This window comes from Neomonachus schauinslandi, chromosome 5, assembly GCF_002201575.2.
Source record: "Neomonachus schauinslandi chromosome 5, ASM220157v2, whole genome shotgun sequence".
Lineage (NCBI taxonomy): Eukaryota > Metazoa > Chordata > Mammalia > Carnivora > Phocidae > Neomonachus > Neomonachus schauinslandi.
The window spans coordinates 125,183,745-125,194,888 of NC_058407.1; the positions used below are offsets into that span (position 1 = coordinate 125,183,745).

General features: G+C 46.3%; 1 protein-coding gene across 1 annotated transcript in view; it reads left to right on the forward strand.

Annotated features, from left to right (window-relative positions):
* Positions 1-10,264, forward strand: part of BEND7 (BEN domain containing 7) — a 74,784-nt gene extending 64,520 nt beyond the window's left edge. The window contains exons 7-10 of the mRNA XM_021696739.2: positions 537-656; positions 8,927-8,980; positions 9,811-9,880; positions 10,240-10,264. Coding sequence (XP_021552414.2) covers positions 537-656; positions 8,927-8,980; positions 9,811-9,880; positions 10,240-10,264 — 269 coding nt within the window. The remainder of the gene's footprint in view (positions 1-536; positions 657-8,926; positions 8,981-9,810; positions 9,881-10,239) is intronic.
* Positions 10,265-11,144: the final 880 nt, after the last annotated feature.

The window sequence follows — 11,144 nt, forward strand, 5'->3', positions numbered from 1 at the left end:
AGCCCGATGCGGGACTTGATCCTGGGACTCCAGGATCATGACCTGAGCCGAAGGCAGTCGCTTAACCAACTGAGCCACCCAGGCGCCCGACACATCTGCATTATTAAGCGAGTACTGACTGAGTTCGTGGGAAGCACCATGGGAATGCCATCTTTTTGTGTCATCTTGCATTGTGTGTGATCTTGCCTAAGATTCAATTTACCAACAGTAATAATCCACTGGCTGAATTTTGTCATGGTGTCAGCGGACCCCGAGGAAGCACTTTCTCCTCTGCCCGTAAGACATATATACACGGATGTGGAACAGATAGAAAGAGCGGTTCCATATAGCCAGTTGCGTTCTGAGGCACCATCCAGTGTATGTGAGCGGGGTCCTGCCAGCCTCCATCTTTACCAAGGAAACGTCATAATATAGACGTTGAAGATACCCACTTTTAGAAATACACTTTTTTTTTTCTTCTTGGGATATATTCCTATTTCAGATCTGCATGGTTTTATTTGTGAAAGTGTTTAACAATATTTCATATTTTCTCTCAGTCTTCACAGAAAAGTACTGCACTGCTAACCACGTGGATAAACTTCCTGGCCCGAGAGACTGGGTGCAGATTCTGCAGGATCAAATCAAACTGGCCAGAAGAAGGTTAAAAAGAGGCTCAGGTATGAATCAGCTGCTGGAAGAGAGTCACCAGCAGCCCTTTCCTGAATTCTCAGATGTGGCAAAGTACAATCCTCTGCTTTAGGGCACTTTTTTGTCTTTTGTCTTTTGAAGGAAAAGTTCTATAGAATGTGCCGTGGTTTTGCATTTTAAAGTCTTACTCCAGTGAGTTTTGAAATTCACCTGAAGATTAAGTAGTAAACATTATTATGTCAGGCCATTTACGTTTTACTAGTACAAATGAAGAAGACTGCTCATCTCGTTCATGGCCTTGTGTGTCTTCCCTGTGAGGCTGGGTCTCTCTTTTGTGATCCGCTTCTATTTGCTTGAGTTTTCTTTGGAGCTGCGTGACTTTATAAAAAGTACCAGTTGCTTGAAGTAAAAAAACAAAACAAAACAAACAATTCTTCTACCAGCAACACCACATGAAATAGACAAAGAGGTTTTAAGTCACATAGATATTTTTCAAATCTGGCTTTGGCAGTTCTGAGATGATTTTACCCAGGAACGTGAATACCAGTTGAATTATGACTATTTACTTTTGGTCATTTGAGGTCTCAAATGACAGTGGGCCGATTTACCAGTGAAGCATTCCTTTGAGGTCAGTTTTCTGCCATCGTGTAAGAATAATCATCTCTAGGAGGCCACAAACCTCTAGATGTTATTTTTTAAACCAACAGAAGATTCCGATCAAACCTCAGGCCGCCTGGCCTGCTCAGAGCCTCCGTGCTTCTGTAGCAGGGAGTGCGGGTTTCGGGGCAGCTTCCAGATGCTGCCTGCCACACAGCTGGCTGGAATGGAGGCCCGGAGAAGAGCAGAGTAGCGGCGCACGTGCAGGGGCTGGGGTCTGCACCAGACCCCGCGCGTGCGCTCCCAGGGTCCCCGGAACAGCGACCGGCCCCCAGGGAAAGCTCCGGGCACAGGCTAGGAACGCCCTCAGTGCAGCGAGACACAGGCAGCAAGGGACCGACCGAGTGCATCTTCAGGGTGAAAAACCTTACAGCTCTCTCTTCTGTAAAGTAGCTATCAGGACTCCAAAGTATTTAGCCACAGATGATTTTTTTTTTTAATTAAAATCTTCCCTTCCTCTTTTTTCCCCCCATTTGCTCCCTTTTACACGCATTGACACTCTTCATAAAGAGCAGTGGACTACTGACATTTGTCGGCGGTAGAAACGTAGTGTTGCATCAGGCAGTAAGTTGTAGTGGAGTCCAGACCTGGCTTTCGGGTCTCTCCTCTGCTACTCAGCAGCCCTGCGCCTCGGGCAAGTCGCTCCAGCTTCCCAGTCCTCAGTGTCTCTATCACGAAGGGACAGAAAAAGCCTGCTTCGCAGTTGTCACGAGGTTCCAGACGTATGTCCTACGTAAATGTCTCCATAAACAAAACTAGTGTGCCCCGCGGTCCCCCCTGCTCCTGTTGTCCCCGCAAAACTGCTAGTTACGCCCTTTGCGCCTGCGCAGGTTTTCGGGCTTGGATGATAAATAAATCATACACTCGCCCTTCCCCCAGGGCTCTCCTCTTCCTCTGCCTTCTTTTTCTTAATCGACAAATCACCGCAAATGAACGCAGCGGGGGCACTCTGCAAAGAACAGGTCTGACTTCCCAGCTCCGATCTGCCACTTCCGAATTCCTGGGACCTTAGGTGAGCCTCAGGCTCTCCATTCGTATAACAGGGCTAATACTTGTCTCAGGGCGGTTTTCAGAGTTAGAATCAGACAATGTTAAGTATTGCCACTAATATAGAGCTGACACGTAATGCTCAAAAAATGTTCATGCCCTTACCCTCCTTCCCTTGGCCAACCCCAAACAAAGCAGAACTATTCCTTTATCCCTGCCATTTCTTAAAACCACCACTGTCTCTTTCTCCTGGACGGTGTTGGTCAGATTTCCTCCCAAAGGGTTTGCCTTGCCTGAGTTGGCTTCCCCGTCCCTGTTCACTTCAGAACCCATTACCTTTGCCCCCTGGCCCCACCCCGGTACGGAAACTCCTGCTGCATTTGGGTGGGATGATCAGATTCACTTTCTGTTTACATTAACACTCCACTTGACCTGCTTGTTGATTTTGACTCCATGGGATCTCTTCCCTTGGGCTCTGGGGCCTCTAACACTGCCTTCGGGTTAGTCCACAGCCCCCACTTCCTGGGCCCACCTCCGAAACCCAGCGGCTTGCTTTCCATTCTTGGTGCTGTTGTTATTCTAACACCTCACCCAGGACTTGAACCGTCCCACCATCGATGGCTCACCAGTGTGCAGCTCCAGACATGTCTGTGTCCCAGGACCCTAGACTTCATTCTCTGAGAATTAGATACTTCCTCTAGCTTCTGGTCTTCCCCAGCTACAACCCCTTCTGCACACCCCCTTCAGCATGGCAGGCGCCGTCCTTGACAGCCAGCCCCACCCTCCTTGCCCACTTCCTCCCCTGCCATGGGCCTGGAGGCGGGCCGGCCCTTCTCCTGCCCCCACCTCACCAGACGCCTCCCTGTTCTTAATCGTGCTGGGCTCTCTGCCTGGGAAACAGCACCTCCTCTTGTCACAGATCTTAAAGGACACTTCCTCCTGGAGTCTTCATAGGTGGCCCAGCTCTTTGGTCTTCTGCCACCAGAATAATGGCACTCCAGTCTCCTCCACCAACCCTGAGATCCCCAGGAGCAGGGTACATCTGAGTCGTGTTTCCATCCCATGCATGTGGCACATCGTGGACACACAAGACTATTTGGTGAATGAACAGAACAAATCAGTCAGTGGAAAAGAAGAGTCAGTAATCCACAACGAAAAGGTCTTATCGTTCAGCTCATCCTGGTCACATGAGATCTCGGATAATATTCCATCAGTTCCTTACTTGACATTCAAATACTTATGCCATGGCCCCCAGAATCCACAGGATGGCAACATCCCTGAGCTCTGTCCCTGGGGACGAGGTCCCTAGGATTCCTGGGGACCCCTGTGGTGCTCACGTGGTCATCCTTGAGTTTCCCTCCTTTCCTCCTCCTCAAGCGCGTTCTCTCCTTTCCTTCTCTGCACCCTACCTCCTTAGTCCCCTCCTGATTTCCTCTCTTCTCCCTTCCTCCCCGCAAAGGTTCAGAGTCTTGAGTCACAGTGACCTGACCTCACTCAGGGTAGATTCACTGAATAATACTTAGGAAGATTAACTCCCCTGGTGGGTCTCTCACCTCTTCTTACGCTAAAGGTTTTCTGCCTCAGCCTTACTTGCCTCACAAAGGCCCCTTTTTATTACTTCAGCCTCCTTAGACTTCAGGCTCCAGGAAAGAGTTGGGTGGAAAGGGTCACAGTTGAATGACGGGTGTTAACAATGACAGCTGTCCAGTAGAGTACACAGCAAATCACCCCTTACTGAGCGCTGACGCCCTGTTGGGTGCTGTGTCTCCTCGGTTTCATATCCCAAGTGAAATTTCATTTATTAAGCCTGAATGGTGTCTTTGCTAGTATACAGTATTAAGTTGGTCTTGTGTTGCTGAAATTCTACCTTGGCGATCTTGACTGTTTGGGTATGTAGGAACTTCATTTGCCTATTGGGGAAATTGTTGAGGCCCAAAAAACAGAGACGCGAAGGAGAGCAGTCAGGCCTGAGAGAAATCTAAAATTTGCCATAGTGAAGAGACCTGAATTTCATCCTCTGTAAGCCCAAAAGAGAGGGGAAGGGCCAAAGAACCCCAGGAACTGGCCACTTGGCTACCTTTTGGTTCTTCCACGCACTGGTCCCAAGAATGACACCAACTTCTAGCCGGAGGTGGGTCAGTATGTTCGTGCGCTTCAGTTCCTCTGCCTAGAACCCACAGAAGCGGCCTGGTCTCTGCCTGCTCCACAGCGGGTGGACAGAGGAAATGGGAAAATGTGAGAAATACCTGGAGCAACTTGGGAGCTTGAGGGAAAAGAACTGTATGAATCCAGAGTACCAGTGCTACTAATTCAGGAATGACAGAGCCAACTCCAAGGAAGGAGGAAGGAAGAAGAGGGCTCTGTGTTACAGAGCATGTGCCTCCAGCTGAGGAGAAGGATTACAAGTCCCTGGGGGACCTGAAAAGTTTAAGTTTGAAGAGGAACCTTTGAAGGTAGAAGACATGAAAAGGAGGGAGAATATTGAGTATATATCGAGCGTATTGCGGAAGGCTATTTTCAGAGACACTGGTGTTAAAAGGAGAACCACAGGCCCAAAATGAAGTCTCTTGTACTAGGGCCACATCACCAGACCGGGGCGTAGTACCTAACCTGACTGCACTTTCAACCTCCCCCGGGAATGTGCTCTTAACTGGTCAGTCAGGAATTTTCTGGTCAGCACCAATAAAGTAATCTGTCACATGGACCCTCTCCATCTCGCAGAGCAAGATGAGGTAATCCACCTAATAAGACCCTTTTGTCCCCAAAGGAAGGTGGCCTTACCCACAATAATCCTTTTCCTGTTTATGACTTTCTCGTCCTGTCTTTTAAAACCTTCATGCTTTGCTGGAGCCCTTTGGAGCTCCCTCTGTTTGCTCAATGGGATGCTGCCTGATTCCTGATCACTTCATAAAGCCAACTAGATCCTCACGTTTACTCAGTTGTATTGTGTTATTTTTAACCCTGGAAACGGCCTACATGACTAAAATAGGGAGTTTGGTTTAAATTTCATTTCCTCGTTGTAAGGTAGTGTGGAAACAAATTCAACGTATAGTTTTCGTACCATTCATTTTTTAACAAGGGGAAAATCCATTTGTAAGCTGGTTGGGAAAAAAGTTGATCTTGATATAAATTTGTATTTGATAAAAAAATGTTGTTTCCTCATGCTATATCTTTTATACATAAGCATATTTTTTTTTTTTTTTCTCCTAGTGTCAGGTGCTGAGACCAATTATGATGAGCTCCCTTCCCTGCCTCCCCCCAGCAAACACACATGCACACAGTGGGCACTTTCCTCCACGTTCCTGCTTCTGTTTCCCACAGACTGGCCAGTGAGCACATTTCTTAACCATCCCAGCATCTGTATTAGTAAATCACAGGACACACACATTTCACACAGACACGCCTGCTTCTACAGAGTGGGATCCAAACTGTGGACAACTCCCCTATCCTTCCCTTTCCGTGGGAGCCTCTCACGGGCTCAGATGTTGTCTGCCCTGTTCCCTAGTCAGCATCATATTCGACTCAGGGCATCTTCACGTCTGCACTGGGTTTAGACGATCCACCTAGCTGTTTGTGATGGGCGCCTTGACACTTCTCTACCTTCTTGGCAAGTTCCTTCTGCATCTGAGAAGGGGAGGTGGCTCCAGGGTAGACCAAGGGACAGCACATCAGCAGTGATCTGCCAGATAGGCTTTCTCTTCCAATTTTGTCAAACACTGTTACACTTCATTCTCCCCAAGCGGCACCAAAGTGGGACCCTTGCCTTTCCTTCCTGAGGCTGATAGGAATGAGAGGCCTGGATCAATATGTTGCTCCTGCTCATGTTCTTTTGTCTTGATTATTCCCAGTCCAAGTGGTAATACAAACAGTGTCTCATAGATGTTCCACATCTTCAACCTTATTTATCATATTGGGCACCATTCCTGGAATTAGGTACAGACTCTAACTGGGCGAGCTCATCAGCTCGCTGTGGCGGGAAGCCCACCCTGCCCCACACAGAGCTGAAAGGGGGTTCTGCGAGTTCAAGTAGAAATTCATTTGGGGCTCTCGTCACATGTAATAATTTCCTCCTGTACCTGGAATGATTCCTCTCCCAGTGTGGATTTTTAATCATTTTCATTAGGTTATTTCCTCAGAGCTTGAAACCACAGTTTTTTATTTGTGTTAGATCCAAGAGCAAAGCTTTCACTGCTATTAAATTTTTATTGGACTTGCTCAATCTTTTCTAAATTTCACAACTTGACTGTCACCTGAGAAAAAAGACTATGAGCTTGTTGTTACAGACAGATGTTATAATTAAATTTAAGGAACACAGCTGTGTCCTTCACCCGTGACACTTGGCCCTGTTCATGCAGCCGGCATGCGCTAATTTGCATACGATAATTTGTATTTTTCAGATGTATACATTCCGTTTTTATTAGAGCACAGGATTGCATAGGCCTGGTTTTTAAAAGTGAGGATGGGGGTGCCTGGGTGGCTCAGTCGTTAAGCATCTGCCTTCGGCTCAGGTCCCTGGGATCAAGCCCCGCACTGGGCTCCCTGCTCGGCGGGAAGCCTGCTTCTCCCTCTCCCACTCCCCCTGCTTGTGTTCCCTCTCTCACTGTCTCTCTCTGTCAAATAAATAAATAAAATCTTAAAAAAATAAATAAAAATAAATAAAAGTGAGGATGGCTAAATTACAAAGGGAGGGGTTTTGTTATAACTAAAGAGAAAGTCATTATACATGTAGAGAAAGTTACTAAAGTATAAAATGAACTAGAAGTTGAAGATTTTAAAAATTGCTCACAGTGATGCATGCAATATATGTCTGGACTGTTAATAGCAAAGAGATTAAGAGCGCAGGCATGAACCTGACTCACAGCCTTGGCTACTTACTAGCTACATTCCCTTAATCTCTCTCTCTCTTTTTTTTTTTTTTATAATCTCTGTACCCAGTGTGGGGTTCGAACGCATGACCCCGAGATCAAGAGCCACACACTCTTCCGACTGAACGAGCCAGGCATCCTGTATTACCTTAGTCTCTCAACCTCTGTCTGTCTTGGTTGTTTCCTTTGTTAAAACAGGCATAATAACCAACCTACCTTGTAGGATTTTCTAAGAGTTAGATAACATGATGTGTGTAAAGTGCTCAGTAAATGATAAACATTTAATAAATGGCGGTGGCTCTCGTTGCTAGTATTGATATTATTACTGAAAAATTTTTTAAATCCTAGACAATGATAGGACTACCATGTAGCTCATCTCCCTAATCAAATTCACTCAGGCCAATTAGAAGAAAATAGTGTCTTCTCAGTATAAAGATAACGTATGTTCATTATTTCATAAATATATAAAATGATTTTTAAAACTCAACAAAATTTTAAATGCCTGTAAGCCTTTCATCCAGATTGAAACACTGTTAACATTTTAGTATGTCCTGTATTTTGTCTGTAAGCCTATTTTTAAAATTTTTAGTCTTTTATCCTCACACTTGAATCAAATATTTTATGTTATTAAATAGTCACCTACAACATCACTTTAGAGGAGAAGAGCAGAAACTCTTCTCCAGCCCAAACTGGTCTTGACTATTGTGTCTCCACTCAGCGTTTTCTCTGCGGTGGATTTAGCAGGTCCGCAGACAATGGGCCTTTCACTGATGCCAGCATGTAGCGATCTGGGGACAAGGTGTCAGAGAATGAACCGGAGTGGAAGCCTTTGAGTGTTTCTAGCTATATCTGCCCCCCTGATTGTGTTTAAAGCCACAGCAGTAAAAACAGGAGCGGAGTATTACTTTGGCTTCCCACCGGCTCAGCCTTCCAACGTGATGGCAAATGGTGGCCCCCATGTGACTGGCCTCACACGCACCTGCCAAGGGAAGCAGCCCCGGGACGCACAGAGCAACTAGCAAAATTATCCAAATGGCCCTGATGAAATGTTTTGACCTGTTCCCAGCATGCTGGGGAGACTGATGAGCCCATCAGTTGTCGGGAGACATAGGAGCACTTTCTTTTTTGTACTTAGTGCAAGGTTTTCTGTGACTGAAGGAGCTACCTTTGGAAAACTCTTAAGGAGATTAAAACATATCAGGCATGAGCAAAACCGTTTGCATTTTGAAACACAGACGTGACGAATCTCTTGAAGATACACTTATTCCTTCTGATTTTCTTTATGGCTGAACTAATGCCCGTTTTAGACGGGCAACTCTAGGATCTGAGTTTCCAATCTTCTCCAAAGAAAGGTTGGTTCTCAGAATTTCCTAAGCCTCCCCCACAGGGATGGTTCTGGGGATGACAAGGGAAAATTCTACCACAGGGATTCACTGACCTCTGTCCTTCCATGATCATACTTAAGCAATTCCCCCCAGATTCTGGGTGGCTATTTAAGCATAGGCAAACAAGGGGAAATGAACTGAAATCATCAGTGATTGACAGAATTAGGTTCATAAGATACCAAAAAGAAATTTAATGCAAGAAAAAAGATTTTATATCATTATCTTAAAAAAAATACTTTAACTACTGGTACTGAAGTCTGTAATGTGAACCAACTGAAGCTGCAAAGGGGGAAGAAGGTTGAAACAATCATGCATTACTGGAGTTTTTAAATTGTATTACTGGATTCAGGAAAATGAATGTGTTCCGTGAAATTAATGAGATTTGTGTTTTATGTTTGTAACCAGCAGAGGTAGCTGACGGTGATGAAAGACTGGACACCATTTCCCTACCACCAACAGGTAAAACACATTTACATTTCCATCACCCGCTGGAAAATACAGCACATGAAAACATTTGCATTGAAAATGTTTGTAACGTCAGAGATCCAGATGCTTGAGCAGACGGCTTCTGGCCCAGACCCTAGTAATCAGAGGTTCTCAGTGCCCTGTGTTGAGAGATATTTTTACACTGAGTCTGAAAAGCTCCGTTTTTCTCACACTGTCTCATATTCTCAAGAGCCTCAGAACAGCAAGTTCTAAGAACTTAGTGTCACAACATCGTGCCTCCCAAAACCTGTGGACGTTAAGAGGACTTTAACGTGAAATGATATTGCTGTCTAGAACAAGGATCACCAGTTTCATGATAAAATTCATGTCCGGTCTGTCCTCGTCCACCTCCCCTCAAGGGGGTTTTGAGAGGCAGTCATGGCTCTTCATATAATGGGCACACATTATATGAAGAAAGGCTGGTTCCTCGCATGCGAGTGACTGAATAAGCCAGTCCCTCTAATATGGCCACGTATTCCCTGTTCTAGAAGCAGATCAGCCTGCAACATCTGCTACAGTGGGAAGCCACACACATAATTCCGACTTCACAGTATTTGACTCCAACCCCGGCCTCCTGGCTCTGTGTCAGCTTATACCTGAGAGCCCGAGGGACGGGGCCCCATCCCTGGGCCATGTGACAATTTACTCCCTCAGTTGCTGGCGGGACTCTTTATTGACCGCCCTCCAAAGTCAACCTGACGATTTTCTGCCTGCAAAACCCAGACACCCCAAAAAACCCTCTAAGGGAAAAAGCCTAACTCCAGATTTAGGGTGATAAGTTTTAAGTACAATCCGGCCAATAGAAGTGGAAGAGCTAGTCCTTGTAGGAGCGCTGCTGAGTCGCGTGTTCACCGCAGCACCTGTCCCCGGACGGTAAGGAGAGCAGATTTCCCAGCCGTGGGACAGGCACGGGTCAGGACAGCGAGAAAGTCCCGACTGTGTAAATGACGCCTGGCTTTCCCGGTCACTCCGTAGCTAAGCAACAGATCGATGGTCACATAAAGGAACTGCGGCCCCTAGTACAAAAAAGGCCTGCTTACCTCAAGTCCTTACCAGATGCGGCCCTCATACGAAAGGGAATCTAAAACTCCGCTTGTTTGGCTATGTTTCCACATTTATGAGTTAAGATAACGGAGATGCATGATCTCTACTGTTCCTTCCGCTAGTGTCCTTGTCCGTCAGGACAGCTCGCATTAGCCTTGTTCTGATCACACCTGGCCCACTCCCAGCAGACCCACCAACTACTACTCCCAGTAATGGCTCCGTGCATTTCAGGAGGCGGTCTGGAGGAAGCCCGCCTTCCTCCCCGGCGCCCCCAGGGCCGAGGTACTGCCCTTCCTCACGATCTTCCTGACCCTATGGGCTTTGTTATCATTAGCGGTACTGCTGTTATTATTTGAAAGCCATTCCCCTTGAAATAATACCTTTGCATTTTCCTGTCTGAAGATGGAGGCAGAGAGATGTTTCAGATGAGGAAATTGAACCCGGGATGGTAGAACCACCTCATGGAACTGAAAAGAATTTCCAGGAATCTGAGAAAGAAGGAACGTTAGTGATCATCTAGTCCCCTCCCTTCTTTTTATCCAGTCCTTTTATTTTACAGGTAAAAAAGCCTGAGGCCCAGAAACCCTAAATGACTCTCTCAAGGTCTCACAGCTGGTTGGTGGCCTGGCCGGAGCCCGGCCTCTCGACTTCCAGCCCTTCTACCGCATAGCTTTCTCATACCTAAGCCAAAGCCAGCTTTTCTCTGCATGTTTCCTAAAGATCCTAAGAGTCGATGGATGTACTAATCCCTTTAGGATTCCATTCCACTGTCTGTCTTCACAATTAGAATGTCTGTCGTAAGCCTACCTGAAGTCCTCTGCAGTTGAAACTCACTTACTGCAGCTCTTTCTCAGTTCTTGCCGGAGGTCGTGAGGTCCTGCCGGACACAGTAGGAGTAGCCAGGTCTCTTCACTAGACTCTTGGCGTTTGATGCAGATTACTGCACAGCATGATAAATCATACCGTTTATCACTTAGAAAAGGGGAAAAGAAGTCGCAGATTGGTGCTCAAATGTCACAGTATTGGAATTACATCATCTTGGTTAGAGTAGCGTGTCTGGATCGCCTCTAAAGTAAAAGCCCTGGTCTGGGCA